General features: G+C 35.7%; 1 protein-coding gene across 7 annotated transcripts in view; it reads right to left on the bottom strand.

Moving 5' to 3' along the window:
• Nucleotides 1-19,455, bottom strand: part of LOC148829799 (inosine-5'-monophosphate dehydrogenase 1a) — a 63,830-nt gene that overhangs the window by 20,912 nt on the left and 23,463 nt on the right. For 5 of the 7 annotated variants that reach the window (XM_088923542.1, XM_088923540.1, XM_088923541.1 and 2 more), the window contains 11 exons: nt 19,190-19,264; nt 18,629-18,835; nt 16,823-16,910; nt 12,864-13,063; nt 11,368-11,458; nt 9,761-9,856; nt 9,310-9,453; nt 8,999-9,143; nt 8,723-8,866; nt 8,146-8,229; nt 1,734-5,072 (listed from right to left, as the gene is read on the bottom strand). In XM_088923542.1, coding sequence (XP_088779668.1) covers nt 5,051-5,072; nt 8,146-8,229; nt 8,723-8,866; nt 8,999-9,143; nt 9,310-9,453; nt 9,761-9,856; nt 11,368-11,458; nt 12,864-13,063; nt 16,823-16,910; nt 18,629-18,835; nt 19,190-19,264 — 1,296 coding nt within the window. In that variant the 3' untranslated portion in view covers nt 1,734-5,050. Of the gene's footprint in view, nt 1-1,733; nt 5,073-6,190; nt 6,208-8,145; nt 8,230-8,722; nt 8,867-8,998; nt 9,144-9,309; nt 9,454-9,760; nt 9,857-11,367; nt 11,459-12,863; nt 13,064-16,822; nt 16,911-18,628; nt 18,836-19,189; nt 19,265-19,455 lie in introns of those variants that run through there. The other 2 variants (XM_088923546.1, XR_016091478.1) reach the window with 2 other exon arrangements.

Here is a 19,455-nt window from a genome sequence, read left to right as displayed (position 1 = left end):
GTAATAATGCAGTTATTTAATGTGTTATGTAAGTTTTACAATTTTCCTGACCTTTCTTCATCCCATTTTGTAGATTTTACATCTAGACACTAGATTTTGTCTGTTAAAAGATCCCTGCCACTCTTGTTTAAATGTTCCACAATGACTCCACCAACCGTTGTCTGCTGGATTTTAAAATGGAAACTTTACACATGAGAAAGCCATGCATTCAATTGAGCCCGACAGTCATTTTCCATTCCAGCTGAGCTCCACATCTCTTATGCCAATTGATATCTTTAATGGATCGGCTTGTTTTGACATTTGACTTGCGTGTTTCTGCATTCAGTTCCGAGCTTGACACGTTATTTCCATTTGATCATTTCCAACAAATTTAAGTATACTGATCGTTAAGCAGCCTCTCCTTAACTTGTTTTTTTTTCTGACTAAACAACTATATAATAAATTTATCATCAGGCACAGGAAAAGATGCGATCAAACCCCAGTACTAGGGAGGTAATATTTGTGCCCCTGTGCGGAGTGCATGCATTTCCTAACTGCTGCAGCACAGGGCTAAATTAAGAAATTGTGGGGAAAGTCATCAATTATAGTTATTCAGTCTATGTATACACTATGTACATTAAAACATGACTTCTTAACAGTAATTTCCACCAGTTCCTTAATTTAAAAAAAAACATACAAACTTACAAGTAACTTATAACCGTAAAGGACTACTTTTTTTAATGTAACCATCTTCATCAGTGGTCATAAACACTAGCTAATTCCTAAACAGCTACATGTTGTCTGAAGGGTTCTCAAGTATTTAGACATGAACTAGATCGGACAGCTTTACTACATGCAAGATCATAACTGTGAAGAGATGGTGTGTACAGTAGCTGTTTTATAGCAAAATGTGATATGCAACTTTATAGAACTATTGTTACTGTAAGTTAAGAAGATTCATTCTTTCCCAAAACAATCAATGAACAGTTCTTAGGGCTTACTTCAGGACTTTGGCTCAATAAACAGTTACACTTTGTTTAGGCAATGACTGATGCATGCATGTACAGTACTTTCAATTTACAAAGAAAGCAAAAGGTGATTAATGACCCAACTTGTCTAAATCACATGTATCCTGACCAACCAGGAAATAAAGTGAGTCATAAAAAGCTATCACTTTTTGACATTTACTCCAAACTGAAGAATGGAAAATGGGCTCAGTCATTTTGTAAATTATTTTTAAGAGACTCCAGTTCCCACTAGGAAAAGCTCAAACAGGTCTTGATTTCACTTTCCTGGGGAAGAAGTTAAAGGCAGAGCAGTTATATTTGCATAAATTACTGTTGGTCACTTCTCCTAGATCATCTCAATTTTTTCCTTCTAAAATCCACTGCTTTTCCCCTCTAAGATTTCCTTTTTTAATTTCTATTGTCACCATCATGGAAGAAACACTTAAGAGTTTAGGGGCCATGAAATGTTGCCTTTGAACCACAGTCCTTTCACTTCCATTATAAAGACTTTGCCAGAAAATGAAACGTTAGGACAGCATAAAATATTTTGGGAGACTTGTCCTTCTGGAATTGGTTATGCCCTCCATCGGAAGAAAAACATCTGGAATTCCTTCACAAATACAAAGGAACCACAAGAAAATGCATCCAAAGTTAGACATTTCCGTATGATAGAAACAGTGGTGTTAAGGAAAGAGTACTGATCTGGTTCCCAGTGAAAAGTGTGTATTAAAATAAAGATGCAAATCCATTTTTATTTCATTTTATTTCTTTTACAATATTGAACAGCATTAGCAATTTTAAAGCTTTAGGTGAATATCCTGCAGTGAACACACCTTTGAGATTTTGCTATACTCAACTGTTCTGTGCTATTAGAATAGAAAAAAAATAAAACTGGTACACCAAGAGAGAAGCTGGGAATTGCTTAAACCAAAATGATTGTTATCTTTCATCGGACAGCAGCCACTTCCTGAACACAAGACAGAACAGATGTTTTCATCGAAAAATACAGATGCCATCTGCAAAGAAACAAGTCTTATTCCCTATTTATGCACAGAAATCCTTTTTATTTTCAAAATTACTTCATTTTTAATGCAGTGTTAACATCGGAAAATGGCTTTTTAAAAATAATACTGAATATTTTTAAAGAAAAAAATGTAACAAGTTCCTTTGTAATTTATGATTGTGCACTTCATCCAAAGTACAATCGGGCAGTTTCAAAGTATAAATAACAGAGAGAAGTAGTGTATTTAAAGGATCTAGTTTGTGGAAAGTAACCATGTAAAATGGAGATCTTATCCTCAAGTTACCAGAGTCCTAGTGAAATTTCTCTTGCACGTAAACATCTGAACTTAACCTGGGTAATAAGTTAAAAAAAAAGACAAACACTTCCAATTAAAACCAAATTTCTGTGTAACTTTGATAAGTGTAAACAAAACATACTTCGTAAATAACTACTTCTTCATACAATGCATTGTAATAAGGTTAACTTGCAAAGGAACTGTTAAATATGAAATTTATCTTTTGCTAGGAATCAACAGTTTTGACAAAGATCACAGATGCCGGGGTATTTATTGGACAGTTGATTGTGCTGATACATAGTTTTAAATTCTGAAAGATTTTTAAGAACAGACAAAAAATTGATTCATATTAGTGTACAAACAGTACATGGTACTCTTGTGAAAAATCACAAGAAAGGTTTTAAACTTGTTCACAGTTTCAATTTTTACCACAAGTCTGTTGATAAGGGTGACTTAAGAGCTCACAAACATTATTTTTATCAAATGTTTCTAAAGGTTGAGATGCACTGTATATTAACACAGTTTGCTCTTCAATAAATGACAAAAATAAATTATTTTTTACAAATTATGACTCCCAGAATGAGTGGAGTAGCATATATAAATTTCTTGGAACAAGGCTGTTATTTTTCGCAAATTAAAGCAAATAAAATAAAGTTAAATTAAGGAGCAGGAAAGTTAGAATAAATGAAAAAGTAAATATAAACGATAAGTAAAAATAGTTTCAACAAGAGCCTGTTTATAGCCATAATCTTGGAATCTCAAGATGGACACTTACAGACAAGCAGTTTTTCCTCCAGTACTCAAGGAAGTGAGTTCAACAGAAATATGGCTCCTTGGATAGTGAGATTACAAAGTATTTTTATCTAAATTGATCCATCTTTAGACAAGAAACTCAGAAGACTTCACAGTAGTTATGTCATTCTATGCAGTATTCACATAAGGTCTTCAACATTTTTGATATATAATACTAAAACTTCCAGGAGAAAGCCAACTGTACATTATCAAAATATACTAAAAGCTATGCGAGCACTGCTGAAATTTAATTTGTATATAGATCATCCATTACTCATTTATCAGCAAAAAGTAAACTTCTTTTCTGTAAAAAATAAGCAAAACAAAGCTATAGCAGACACAAGGAGAAAGACTAAGGCTGGTCATTCCTGCTAAAATGTAAACTTGGAGGAATAAGACTCCTGCCATAGAGGAATAGGAATTATTTCTTCTGAAAGTGCTTCCAAGGCATGTTGTTGGCATTCTCCTAAAAAGTAAAGCTTTAATAACCATTTGTCATTCCATATGGATCGTGAACAAGAATTACATTTTGCAAAATTTCAATTTGGGTCATTTCATTTGGGAGTTTCATTCATTTCAGTCAGAATCTCACTCAACAATGAAAATCTGCCAATAAAATGAAAAAACAACCATACATTGCTACTTGCCAGGTATAAATTAAGTTCAGAGGTGCATCATAAAATGCGATATACTGTAAACCCTTCATGCTTATTTTTTTATCTAGAGAATGAAACATAAATTATTTGGGTAATTCATTGTTAGAAATGAATGGAATTCCAGTCAGTTATAAGGCTCTCTGGTATAACATATCCCTGATATAAGGCTACCGTTTAGCTTTTGGTCCCAACTGCGTTACCTGTTAATTACAACTGCTCAGTGGATATTGCAAGATGCCTTTTGAATAGTAGGCCTTCAGACAAATATCATAAGGTTAAGCAATTTCATCATTCAAATGAAAAAATAAAGCTGCTTGAAAACTTTCTGTAGTTGTACTATTTATGCACCAAATAACTAAATATGAGCAATTAATACTAAACTACTAACAATACAGTAATTAGTACTAAACTACTTAGCCCTGCCATCTTTTGAACTAACCTTTCATTTACTTCAAATGTCACGTCATATGCAAGTATGATCAATATGTCACACTTGTACAAAGGAACGAAGAACTGTGCATTTAGTAACAGGATGTACTGTACAAAGTTTTTGTGTTATTTAAACGTTTCTGTGGATAACCTCAAATTCGTGACAGGTTTGCAGTTATTTTTATTCTTTGAAAAAATATTGATCTTACTTTTCCTGCAGACTTAACTGTTTGCGCTATGGAAAGAACCCTATTGCACACCACCCTTTAACTGCAGCAATACCCACTGTAGATCTCCTATGGTTGCTTTGTGGTTTGGGGCTTAAAGTCACCAACCAAGACACCATTTGTTCCTTTTTAATTTATAAAGAAACTGCAGTGTATACATTTACTCAGTATATCTGTAATAGCTTAAAACAAGTTGACAAAATTTTGGCTAAATTTGCCACACAGCACTTGAACTAGCAAGATACATATTTCCTACATCACTGGTGATTTCTGATGGTCTTTGATTCTTCCATTCCATGTAAGTCCTGAATGAACTGAACTGGGATATCTGTGTTGCTGTGTACAAATACTATTCACATCCTATTAAAGTCTTGATTTTGTAAACAGCTATGATGTTGTTTCTAAGCACCTGTTCCCTTCCACAGTTATTCTGCTATATGTATTTCTCTAATGCTTGAAAAATTGGTTGAGTTATTTCAAGCCCTGATACTTCATTGGCAGGTGGTAGTGCAAATTCGTTCAGGTCAGGAATTGGTACATGTTCTTGGCTGAACTCCCTGTAGCAAGAATGCAATGTTGGCTTTCAGATGTGTCCATTATGTTTGGTCGCCATTGGAGCTGGGACACTAGGAGCAACCCGCAGCTGTGCTCTGCCCCCTGCATCAGTATAGCCGCTTCTCATAACTGTGGAAACAATTAAAACAAATAGTACAGGGGATGAATCCTGGACGGTTTCTTTTAAAACTGCCTCCAATTTATTTCAACAACCCATCCAATCAGAATTCCCCCAACAGTGATGGCCAACACTGCAAATTTTCTGTGGAAGTGCATTAGCAACAGCTGAAAATTCACCCCCTGCTTCCACCTGCCAGCGCCTCATACTTCGATTGCAAACTCTGATTAACTGCTTCTTAACAAGAAGGCTAAAAAAAAAGGTAGGGGGAACCAGACGTGGTCTTACTTTTCTTAGAATGATTGTTTTCTAAGGCTCTTAAAAAATACAACTACCCCAGAGAGTCAAATAAGAATATTCATTTACAGGACATGATGAGCAACAGTCTGAATCAGCACTATAATCACCTATAATTTCCAAATTTAAATTTATTAGAAAATGAGGAAAAAGCTGAACTAACCAAATGTATTTGTAAGGTAATGTATTGGCAGTTCAGTAGCAATGCTCATTATTGTTTCAATATTTTTTGCTTTTTCCAGGAAGGTAGAAGTACTAATATCTCTTTCTTTTTCTGTGATATTTTTTGTATATGAATGACTTGTTTTAGGTAAGTTGTTAAAAGAATAACTCCATGGCTCTCTTTGTATTGTTTACTTCAAATATAGTAATAAAACAAGTCAGCTTCTGGTCTGTGTGCAATTGACTTTGAATCCTTGTGTAAAAGAGTGAAAGGCCAGCAAAAAATCTAATTTGCGGTAATGCAGTAATGATGTAGAATGCACTGGCATAATTATCAATTTAAAATACAACTTTCATATTTCTTAACAATAATGAAGATTTGAGGGTGTTCGTGGGATAATAAGATTCTAAAATAAGTACAGTGAAAAATGTCAATCTTTAATCATAACGTGCCATAAATAATAATAATAATTTATAATAATTCCTTACACTTATATAGCGCTTTTCTGGACACTCCACTCAAAGCGTTTTACAGGTAATGGGGACAGGTAATTTACTTCCTCAAAGAGGAAAAATGGTCATTGCACAATAAAACCTGTACCAGAAACTGCATTGTTCCCTTTTTTGGCCTAATATTTCTACATTATTAACACAGGACTGGATTACTTACATGGCACAAAAGAATATCTATGATGAATGCATGAGTAAAAAAAAAAAGAAAAAGAAGAAATTTGATGTCTAATCACCAGTTTCATTTTCATAAGTACCATTCTATGTAACAATATGTAAAATTAGATGGTTTACAACCATTAACATAAGTTAATATACATTTCAATATTGTCAAAAGCTACTGTTCACAAGCAATCTGAGAAATAGTGAGAGCACTTCACAATAGGACTCATTCAGAAAGCATTGAGCACTCTTTAAATTGCTTAGTTTTTATACACTTATCACAATCTTTACACATCAGAGAAAAATAGGATTTGCAGGTCTTTCAGTTTGAGAAGGTTAAAAAAATACAATAAACCTAGCATTATGGGAAAAGCTCTGTGCATACATTCACATTTCTAAATTCGAACAAGGGCTTTAATGATTTAGATGCTAGCGGTCTTCACCCTCAATTGAAGCAGGTACCAAGCAGGGTTGAGTTTCATTCTACCTCCCAAAATTGACAGTTTTTTTTGATTCACACTATGTCCATATGAATGACTGGCAATATGCTGACAATTAACAGTGACTTGGCCACTCCCCCTCTACTACACAGGGAAGAATGAGGACCAACATGCCCCTCTGTCAGAGCTATTTCACTTTGGGCTTCACAAGATGCCAAAGAAAAGAGTTTGCTCAAATGAGGGGTCAGTGAAGAAAGTACTGCTCAGCGCTGCAAGTTCCCAGGAGCCCTGCATGTCCCGGCAGTGTCTGTCACACAGCAAGCTGAAGAAGCCCAGGCAGAATCAGACCCACCAAATACAGTGACCTGAAGCTCACTGTTTGTCGTCACCTGAGGAATCCTAGTAAAAGTCAGCTAATAACATACCCTGGACTTGAATGAGTCTTTTATTAGCTTTTGGTTTTAACAGTAACTTTAAAAAAACTAGGCTTAAGATTTTACTGTCCTGCAATAAGATGCAAACAGAAGTGGCATGTTTATTTTGTTCTGATTCTTTTACTAAGCTTCAATTCTTAAATTAAATTCAAGTTAAAGTACAGATTACAAAAAAATAACCCAATTTGAAACATGTTATTCTTTTATCACACTATCAATTCTACCCATTAAAAAGAAGGTTGTGTTTCTAATACTGTTTACCTGTAACCTTATAATACAATTAAATGATAACAATATGATTATAAAAATGTCAACAAATGACAGAAAAGTCTGATAAAATACTGCATATAACTTATGCTATTCTTGCAAACTGCATAATTAAATTGCAAAACTAAATTTTAAAGTCAATGGCAAAAACTAATCTCTTTGTATTAAAAACGGCAATTGTAAAGTCTGTGTAACTCATATCATATTTCTAATCAAATTTAGACAAGCAAAATGAAAAAATTAAAATTGCAAAGCATGAACAAAGACTAAGCCCCTTCACCAGCTCAACTTCAAGCACACGTTCCCTGCTAAATACTGCTTGAGGAGGATTTCCAGTAATAACAGATGTGTTGCACATTTTTTTTTTTTTACTATTAGACCTCAGAGGTCTGAGAGACATGTAAATTTCAATGCACTGTCACATACTCCAATTAATAAGTTGAAACTGGATAGAATTAGAGATGCTTGATTTCATATTGTTAATATGTAAGAACAAATGTTCACAAATCAAAACTTCATGGTCATATCCTCATCCCAGTATAGTGTTCTATAACTCTACAGCACTCAAACCACACAAGTCTAGGAAATGACATTCCTCAGTCACATTCTATAGTCTTGTGGGTAGAATAAATTGTAAAAAATACCAGCCAATTGCGGTGCATTAATGAAAAATGTTTAGTTTAACTAGTGATTCTCATTCAGAATGTCTGCTCATAGACTAGCAATATGTATAATAAACAAGATCACCTTACCATCAAAATTACAGCAGCAACTCAATCAAAACCCGTTCTTGTTGCAACATAGATACTTACGAATGGAGCCCATGGACACCCCCTTCCACTTGGGCAGACATGGTTCGCTTTTCAAACTTCAATTCCCCCGAGTACATCATTGAACTACAAATAACAGGGGGAAATCAGCTTGTACAATTTCTTAAGGATAACTAACTTTTTTTCTGTAGATACCAGCATGTTTCATAACCTCTAGATTCTTCGAAACCTTTGGGCTATAGCAACACTGCACTGTTAAAAATAAAGTAAAACAGTTCTGTTTTACTCCATACATATACCGCCCCTGGAAAACTGGTATAGACACCATTCACATAGATCCATGCTTACTGTTCACAGACTGACTTTCAAAACCCTCTTTCAGCTATCTTGCACAATGTAACGGCCAAAGCTGACAAACTCAGATGTATTCATCTTCAAGTAAAGAACCAAGTCACATGTAATATTTCTAAATAAAGTAACATTTTATCGAAGTCGAAATGTTTTTTTGTTTTATTTGGATTTAGATAAATGTGCATTTTATAAAGAAGGAAACACAATTCAAAGAACCTGCAAAATCATTGCTGCATCAATTCTTTTGGGTAAAAGCAAAACTTCTTACCGTAGAATTGACAGGCTCTTAGCACCGATGTCTTGACAGCCGTGCTGGATCCCGGCGATCAAGTAAGGAACAAACTTGTGAATGGAGCCCTTGTCCTGGACAGACCCTGACACCCCCTGGGCCACTTTCACCTTGTCCCCTTCACTGTTTATCAATACAGAAATTCTCTGCCAATCACCTTATAATGCAATCTCAAAAAAAAAAGGCAGAAATCATGCACAAAGAGGGTGAGCAAAATGAAAACGACAACACAAGCAGCTGTTACTGCTCACTGACCTGAAGTATCTTTTCTGACTGCTGCTGTTCTTCTCCATGGCATCGAGAGAACCCATCCCACGGTACTTCTTCAACCTCACACCGTCGGAAAAGAAGTACTCGCCTGGGGCCTCTGTGGTGGCTGCCAGCAGGGAGCCCATCATTACTGTGGGTAGAAAAGAAAATCAATCTGGTTTTGCAGCTTAGAACATTTTTGACTCCATGTTGTTAAATGGCGGCAAACAATGACAAAACCAACAGGCCAGTTCTTGCGAAAAGCCAGGAGCAGATGTCGAAAGCAAAGACTTATTAGTTGACAGGCGTATACGTACCCGTTGATGCTCCTAAAGCAAGAGCTTTCACCACATGTCCAACTGTCTGAATTCCACCATCGGCGATCACTGGGACACCAAAGCGACGTGCATATTCAGCAACTTTATACACCGCTGTGCCTTGGGGCCGACCACAGGCCATAACTTCAAACAAAAAATAAACACACTTTTTATAAAGGGATACAATTCTGAAGATATTTGTGGTTTTAGGATTCAATACAAAACAATCCAATAAAAATTTCTTCCGACGTTTTATTTCCTTTGCAACAATTTGGAGGCAAAAACAAAACTGAAATTCCTACGCATTTTGAAAGAAAAAGATGTACATTTTTAAACCTACATTTTAGAAGCACAACAAAGATTTGAAAGGCTATATTTACTGTCAAGTGCTTAAAACTTTTTGCATGACATATCATTAATTCTCAAGAAAGCAAATTGGAAAACTCATCACCTTCTTGTGTGATACAAATTGATCCACAGCCCATTCCAACTCGGAGTGCATCCACACCTGCATCTATGAGATTTTTAGCCTGGGCAGCAGTCACCACTGGAGACAAGTGAAAAATCAAAAAATTAGTCTTGAGATGCAACAGAATATTACAACTGCTTATCATCCTCCAGCCCAGTTGCTGAATTACCTTTTTCTAATATTTTCCTCGATTTCAGTTCTGTATTAATGTAGAAAGAAACACCAGATTCTACAGGATTGTATTCTACTGCTGTCACATATTTAAAAAAAAATAAGAAAAAAATTTAAATCTAATTGTCTATAACTGAGAATAAATTGGTCACACACCAAAAAAAAACACACTAATTACACATCAATAAACATGACAGAAAACTATTGGGAAGGTGTAATTGTTGATATAACATGCAGTAAGGAAGTAAATGTTTAAAAAGCTCACACATGGAAAAACAATGCTGAAACATGGGTGGCAACAGTGTAAGCTTCATATTTATGCGAAATTGCTTAAAATCCAAAGGGAGGTAAACTGATTCCCAAACCAAGTAGCTGGTTTATGCCTTGTCTATTCAACAACCTATCTGCGTGTGATCTTAACAGTTTGTCGACACCTTTATGTATCAGCATCGATTTCTACTCAGCAGTTGACACCTCAAGCAGTTATTTATGCCTTTTGTATTCATGGGAAAGAATTTCCACCATCTCCTGTGTTGAAACTGTTAAGCATTCCAATTATGAGAACTGCTTAACAAGGCATCATGATTATTTTATTAGGATGCCAGATTTCTCAAATTTGTTAAAAATGTTTCAATGTGATGAATCAGACTTGGAAAAACACTTTTATATGAAAACGCTATGTCTTCCAAAGTTTTTGTCATTAAGTGCGCATTAAGAATTTTACCTCCCTCTTCAAGCATCAGGACAATATAGGCTCTTTAAATCATAAATGTGTTCGGTGTATGAAGTGTGTGAACTGCCCAACAACAATTTCACAAGAAAGGACCACAATTTTTCATTAGTAGGTAAACAACCAATATATTTTAGACGATCTTTCTAGATTCTTACTAATTGCAAAAACTCAAGGGTTTATATCCAAATAATGCCACCTTAAATTTAAAGCTTATTTTTTTCTAAAATAACTTCAAGGTTTTTTCCCAAAAGTAGTACTGTAATCTTACTCGTATACATGGACTCTACCATATTGAACAATGTGGGTTATTTTGTACTACATTGCAAGAGCTGTTCAAAGGACTAATATTGTTTTCTAATTCACAGCAATGTGACGTACAGGCATTTAATTCTATTTGTTTTGACAGCATGAATATTTAGTTTTTTTAAATACATTTAATATTAAACTGCATCCCCACATGACTGAAAAACTGAGGAGTTGTGGAAATCATTTTTCTCCTGACAGCATTTGGAGGTTCTCCTAAGCATAGTACTACATCATTTAAAAGCTTACTGCTATGTTTGATGAACAGCAGAAAGATGCTAGTCTTCCATGTGAGCAGAATTAAAGCAAACAAACTTGAAAAAACACCTATTTATCAGCACAAGCAAAATGTATTGTCTGAAAATTAATGTTTGTAACTTACCGTTTCCTCCTACTACCTGAAGGTCTGGGTATTTTTGCTTGATGTAATTTATCATATTTATCTGATAAACTGAATTGCCCTGTGATGAGTCCTAAAAAAGAAAGACAATTTTAAAATACAGGGAACAACCAGGAAATTATTAGAGATCTTTTTATAAATATTATATGACATTTGTTCTATTTATGCACCTTTTTTTAACAAGAAAGAAAGCATGTACAGGTAGTGGAAAGACCCGGGCAAATAAGTGACATTAAGTGTACTGATAGCAAAGGCTTCCACGCAGGTGTGGCTCAATGATTAATCAAGCAAATAATATCCCAGCACCCTTAGGGCGAGGTATAAAAAACTAGAGAGGCCTGGGTGCCTACAGTTCAGACTATTTGACTGCAAGAGCAGACCTCAGAGACTTAATGAATGGGAGTTGATGGCTGGAGCTCATTTGGCAGGTGCTTCAGCAAACAAGACAGCTAGACTTGCTGACTTAGACTCTGTTGTCCAAGGTGATGTCAGCATGGATGTCTGAGGAAAAGACATCAGCAAAGGGCAACAGCGGGCAGAAACACATACTCCAAGATTGTGACAGACTGATTAAAAGTATAAAGTGTAACAGGTGAGCAACTGCAGATCAAGTGGTTGCAATTTCAACCCAAGGCACGAGCTACCAGTTTAATCAAAAACTGGTCTACTGAGAGCTTCACAGACCAGGACATCACTGTGGGACTGTAGAGCACAAACTGCTAATCACACACGGCAATGAATGTTTGTGAAACCTGTGATGCAAAGAACTATAATCATTACTCCATTTTCCAGCATTTCTTTTCTGCTGGGAGGGGTCACCCAGTGATTCGAAGACTTTCTCGGTTACCAAATCTGAACCCAGCTGAGCACTGATGGGATATTGTGGAACGCCACCTGAGACAGTGCTTTTTACTTCCAATAACCAGGCATGAACTGCCTATCTCTTGGAAGAATGGAGCTCTTGCACACCGCATACAGCCTGTACAGGCTGCACATGGTGGCCCAACACCCTATTAAAATACTTCATATTGGAGTTTCCATTTTTTGTCCACTACCTGTATTCACCCCATGTCCTGGAGGGTTTTCAGACTTTCATTCCACCCAGGACTCTTAAAGAATTGATTTGAATCAACTGTTCACTCAATTGGTCTTTGAGTGACAGTTTTAGTTCTTTCCTCAAAGAAGATCAAAGATAACCTGGTATTCTGCGTCCCTTCCAGATATGGAGCAAAAATCACTGATCTGCATTGTTAAAAAATAGTTCCTGGTTTTACAATAACTGAACTACAATATTATGTACATACAAACAAAATTGGAAAATTTTCACAAGTTATCCTGTAATGGGAAAACACTCACTGTGAGCACAGCATTGGATAAAGCAGACATATTGTCAATTCACTTTAAACTCCCAAGCCCGTTCATGCGGATAGCCATTTGAAAAACAAGCCAGCGGACTGTACAATTCTGCTTTAACTCACCAGAACAACAACATCCACCCCGGCCTGCATCAGCAGGTCCAGTCGGTACTTGTCATCCTCCCGGGTCCCAATGGCTGCCCCACACAGCAGCTGTTTCCGCGAATCCTTAGATGCCAGCGGGTAATCCCGGTTTTTCTTCAGGTCCGTCCGTGCAATGATGGCAATAAGTTCATCGCTATCATTGACGATCGGCAGCTTTCCTAATCGAAACCAGAGAAAAGGTTTTTTTTTTTTAAGATTTAAAAAAAGAGCTTCAAGTTGAAACTTTTTTTTTTTGACTGCAAACTCATTTGAACTGCAACATAAAATCTGTTTCACCAGCACAAGAAATGCATTTCAGAGTACTGTAAAAGCATGTAAAAAACTAATAAAAAAAATTGGATTTGAATTGAAAAGTTGGATTCTTGTGAACAATGAAGATATTATAATCATGGCATACGTCATATGAACACGTTTAGTTGGATTTACACATTAATCAAATCCAACACATTATATGAAGAAGTCCATCAAAATTGACAAAAAAATACCATAGTATTTTAAATACTATACCAAGTACTGGATTTATGGTATTAAACTTTATGGTATTTAAGCTCCTAGACATTCTTTCAAATATGTACTGTATATGATTGATTTTGTGCTGTTAAAACACACTTTTTGTATTTATTCAAATGATAAGTCTTTGGTTTGGTTTGAACATTTCACACACAAGCTGCAAATAAAAACCCTCACTCACGTGTTGACCAGCGATCAGCCAGCAAGTAAAGCCAGTCAGCGTTAATCACTGCCTTATGTTACTACTAAAATACCTCTAATGCCTGAAGTCTTGTTGCTAAGCACCCAGACATTGGGATCATTGCTCCAACTGCTTCCACTTCCTACAAAGGTGAACAGAGTCAGCAGTGTACACGTAACGTAAAAAAAAAGAGAAGGATGCTTTCCGTGACCAAACGCCAGAGAGTTCACAAGCATGGGCTCTGGTCACAGAAAAGCCCTTTTTTTTTAAAAAAAAAGGCCTTTTTTATTTGAAGGACTGGACAGAAAGAGTTAACTGAAGAGCAAAAGTTAAAGAATGACACTTTATCGTGAGTACACTCAGATATTGAGAAAATGAAGTGCTAAAAAAAGAAAGAATAAAATGCTATTTTCTCAAATGCTAATGAAACGAACAATATGGTTAAATCATATACAGAACTTCCTATTGAAGTGATAATTGAAAAAACATTTAATTAAGTTGAAAATGTTCTTCTTTATGACTGGACGTAGGTGGAGCAAACACTAGTGAAGGGAATGCCACTCTTCCATTATTGCCTTGTCAATTATTTTTTAACTAGTTTAAAGACTCCTATGCTACTAACATTTACTTTTAGATTTTCTACTGGAATATCTGTGCCTTTGATAATAATTTGCCTTGCTAAAATTATCTTGTGAATACAAGCATTTTTTAAATACTGCCAAAAAACATTAGGCATTTTATTTCCATAGCTCCATCTGCAGTTTCTAAATTAAAATCTAATTCTGCCTTTGTAAGAGTTTCAAGAGTTGTTTTTATGTAGGAGATTAAATGTGTTTGGTCTCCCCTGTAGTAACTCAAGTATTCATGCACTAGGGCCTGTTTTTATCAATTAGGCTTTACTCAATATTATAAATCCCTCTCATAAAGTAGTGGTTCCTTCAGTTTTAAAATGGCACTTAAAATCCTGTTGAAGATGTCCTTTCTTGATCCCAATCAGCTAAGCAACTACAGACCCATTAGATCACAGGACCATTTAGATCACTGGTTCTTAAATCTTTACTATAGCCTGCACCCCTTTGGTTGTGAAAATATGTTCACATGCTTCTTATTAAAACTGTTGGAGTAATTTGTGTTTTCGAATTTACCATGTCTTGCATCCCTTAAGAAATTAACTCTCGCACCCTTAGGGAGTGCATGAACCCCAGGTTAAGAACCACCGATTTAGATATACATAACATTTTTGAGCCCTTACAATACGGTTTTAGAGAAGAGTACAGATATAACTCTTGGACGAAGAGTGAATGATCATTCAACGGTAGCTGGTCCTGAATGCCTCTCCATCTTTCTGTTACTTTATCTTAGAATATCTATCATAGCATTTTTTCAAAAGACTGGAGAAGGCCATTAGTACCTCAGGCATTGCTCTGGACTGGTTTAGATTATTCATACCAAAAGATGCTTTGCAGTCTTTATAGGTAACTCTCCTTCTGTGAATTTGATTCTGGTATACCACAAGACACAGTTTTGGGCCCTTATTATTCAACATTTATATGCTGCCTTCAGGCCAGGTTATTCAATCTTGTTCTGTTTGTTTTCAATTTCAAAATTTAAAAATACTTTTCCATTGAAATGAACTGACAGCAGTCAGTTTTGTTAGTACTGTTGGGTCTCATTATATCATTGACAAACACCTGGTTACACAATATCAGAATTTAATTGTATGAAGCTAAGTTCTGTTATTAACATCTGGGGAAATAACTCTAGTCATTGCTTTTAGATGGCTCAAAAATCAAAACCAGTTGTAAATTAGACATTAGAATGTTACCATGTTTCTTTCTGTACAACTTGAGGCTGATATATGCAGTGTTACTAGGACGGCTTTGTTAATCTAACAGCCTTCGGTCACCTAAGACTTTGGACTTCTTCATGTGGAGATTTAGAACTTTTGTTTAAAGCTTTAATGTTTGAATTTACATTTTGGCTTCACCTTCCCTTAAAGTTATAAATAATGTGTATGATTCTGCATTTCTTTAAACTTGATATTTTTTAATTTTAAATTGTGAAGTACCACTTGTTAAAGGCATTATGTGAATAAAACACTGCCATTCGTGAATACAGCACTAACCTTTTAAATATATTTCCTATAGTAGTGTAGCACTCTTGCAATGCTCTCCTGGCTCTTAGGACATATCCTAATGCAAATTTCAAAGTACTCAGTAAAACCAGTTTTAGGTAAAACACTCCTGGTTATAATTTAAAAATGACAAATGATAAAACAATTTAACTTTCAATTAGAAATGCTTGAGAGAAAGACTAAATCTACAATTTAAAAGCATAGCCTGTTTGAATTTAAATAATGTAATCTTCTCTATACAATTCAGATTCATTTGAATGTACACCACCATTTCCTTCCTAACATTCTTGGTGCTCGTGTTACTCATCTCATTTTATTTGGGGTAGTTCACTGAATTTTTTATAAGAAACTGCACAGATGCTGTTCAATGTTTAATAACTTGAAGCACCTTACAAAGAACACAAACACAAATGTACAGTATATGCAATGTAAAGGATACATAAAGTGTAATAAATAACTACACAAAAACATACGAAATCCAGGAAAGAGGAAAAAGCAAGTGTAGTGGTCAGTGCCTAAAATGTTATGAATTACATAGCACATAGAAACCCTAACCTAAAGTAAGAGTATGAAGCAAATTGTTAGGATGTCGATCCATTATATCAAAGATTACATAAACTGAAATGTAACCAGCATAGTTGCAGCATTATGACAGAGATGAGGATGGATTGATTTTAGGTCATACTATTACCACGAATGTAAAACCTTGCATTTAATAAGGAGAATTAAATTTATAAACAATTCCAAAGCACATATATATGAGGGAATCTTGATCGACCACTATTATGTGCCAGCAAACCCATGATGCAGCACGTTATGTAGAAAAGTGGCAAACCTCACCAGCTGGATTAAGGGGATGAACTTCAGCAAGACCAGACTGGGCAAGCCCTGTAGAAGTTAACACTCTTCTTTTTTGAAAAGCACCTTGCAATCTTTAACAACCAAGAAGTTAGGACCTTGGTTTAATGTCTCAGCTTAAGGATTGTGTGTGACACCGTTAATGTTACAGACCTTTACAGAAGAAGGACTAAGAATAATGTCTAGAGATTGTACCTTGTACTATGAACCATTATCTGGCCTACATCTTCTTACCCTTTTTGCTGCGTTGCAATATCTCATTCGCTTCCTTCAGGGTGACTCCAGCAGGAGCAACAACTAAATCTTCCCTCTTTGTCATCACCTGGAAAATAATGGCCTTCTTTAATATTGATCATTTGGAATGAAAGCACATGCAGTTACGTTTAAACATGAACGAGTTTTCAATCAATGAATACATACATATTCCAGCAGAAGATTGAAAAGGCTAAAAAGTGCTTGCACATAAGGTTGCAAAAACTGTCTACTGAAAGCAAAATTGTCAGTTACATCAATATTTATGACCATCCTCAACTACTTGTATATGCATACAATTATCACTAGGATTGCAATTTTTAACCAATGTAAAAATAACATGGGATTAGCGATTATGCTAGCATGACAAAATGAGAACATGCCTCAAGGTTAGAGATAACCAAATCTGATGAATCCGACGATGACAGACAACCCAACTGACAACTAAAGAGGATCTTCTCACCCTTTGGTCACTTAAAGAAAAAGCAAATTCAAAACGCTTCACAAAATACATTTGAATTAAGAAACTATTTTCCATCACATCTGATGCGGCTCCAGTCCTGCATGGCAAAAAACCCGAGGATTTGTCGCATTGAGCAGAAATGATCCCGATTTCCCCCCTTTCTGTCAAATCTCTCATGTAATAATAGTCAAAACTGTAAAACCAATTTATGAAACAGCCCATCAGGGCACTTGTACAAGTCTTTACTCAACAAATTTAATGTTGCTTTGATTTACTAATTCTTCTCAATGATATGAGGTGGCTGAGTCAAGAGAGGTTCCTGTAAAGAATTTTAAATCAATCCCTGAAATCTTCACTTTTCTAATATCACGGAACAAGCCTTGCTGACAGAATGTTAGACTTGGGACTCCTTATGGACATAAAGCAGGAACTGCAGGGAAAGGTCAGAGTCCTATCACATACTGTATGAGCAGAGCTGTGAATGCTTTCAAAATGAAACTAGATCTATGGTTTTAATATCCATATATTCTCCCAAGAATTAAATGCTGCAATACTTCCCAAGTTGGGGGAGAATAATAGAAAAAAATCAAAGACAAAATAAAGTTTCTGTGCCAACATAGCCAAACTAGCAGAGAAACTCAACAGGTAATTATTAGGTATTAGGTAGAACAAATTAGCATTCTGGCATGAAATTACTTCCTTCAACTGGACATTGATGGGCTGGCTACCAAATTCCAGCAGGTGTTGGACTTACAAAGCATTGGAGTTGATACAGAGATCATTATTGTAAAATGATATGCAAAATGATATTCAACTGAAAGTCATTAAGTGACCGTGATCTTTGGGGACACAAACACAGCAAAGTACAAACTCAATTATCCTGTGCTTTTCAAATAAGGGTTTCCATTGGTTGTACATACCTTTGTGATACTGCATTCTACTAAATAAAAATAATCAAGTTCAATTATCACTCCACCAAACAGATACCCACAGATCTGATTAACTGTATCCAACACGCAGTCTTAATCTACAAAAATCTACAAATGTCTGTGCAGTCATCACACTGGAACATGACGAGTAAAGGACAATGTGTATACATTTGTCAATCTAATTTATTTCCGACATACACAACAAATTAAAAATAGACTGTTTATCCTATATTTATATAGCTGTATAAGTTACACCTTTGGATTAAAATTCAAAACAAGATCTGGTATTTAAAATGTCTGGAGAAAACTGCTCTAAATGAACCTTTCGCCTTCACTGTGATGATTCAAGTGGTCACCCACCACACAATAGCCACTAACGCCGAGAACTTTCCTTACCTCATTCAGGTGTGTGTCGTAGTCTTTCTCGGTCAAAAAGTCAATGTCACGAGACGTGACAATGCCCACCAGCTTGCTGCCCATTTTACCCGTCTCTGTGACTGGAATCCCAGAAAAGCCGTGACGGATTTTAGCTTCAAAGACATCACCTACAGTGTGGCGAGGGCTCATTACCACAGGGTCAGTAATGAAGCCTTGCTCAAATTTCTAAAAAAAACATCAACATAAGAGATTAATCACTTCCTCAAATCCATTGGGAACTATTATTTAAACAGAATAACTGCAATTTTAAGCCATAGAGCTGACAGATATATAAAGACGCCTAATAAAATTCCAGGGAGTAATTACTGTATATAATTACTGTAGATAAACAGATTGAGGCTTCAGCACAAAATATTATCAAAGATGACATCCGAGTCAGCACGATATACTGTAATAAAATAATTGCAAAGCTGCTTGAATGCATAGCATGCACAACATTAATTAAATCTGTGGAAGGAGAAAGAAATGGGTTGTTAATACAATACTGATCATATTACCGTTTTTACAGGACACTCTTACCTTGACTTTACGGACTTCGTTGGCCTGAAACTCAGGTGTGCAATTATGATGGATAATACCTATGCCTCCCATGAGCTGAAAAACACCATTGCTAACTGGTCAGCAAGAAAAAGCATGTATACCACACAGCAAAATGCAGCTGGCTTTCTGTCACAGGTAAATCCCTTTTCACAAAATAACACTATAAAACTTGAGCATGAGTGTAATTAATTTACTTATGTATGAATTCTATGGCCTACAAATCAAAGGATTAGAGTGGGTTGGAA

Source organism: Atractosteus spatula, chromosome 8, assembly GCF_055471065.1.
Source record: "Atractosteus spatula isolate fAtrSpa1 chromosome 8, fAtrSpa1.hap1, whole genome shotgun sequence".
NCBI classification, from domain to species: Eukaryota; Metazoa; Chordata; class Actinopteri; order Semionotiformes; family Lepisosteidae; genus Atractosteus; species Atractosteus spatula.
This window is presented reverse-complemented; position numbering and strand designations above follow the sequence as displayed.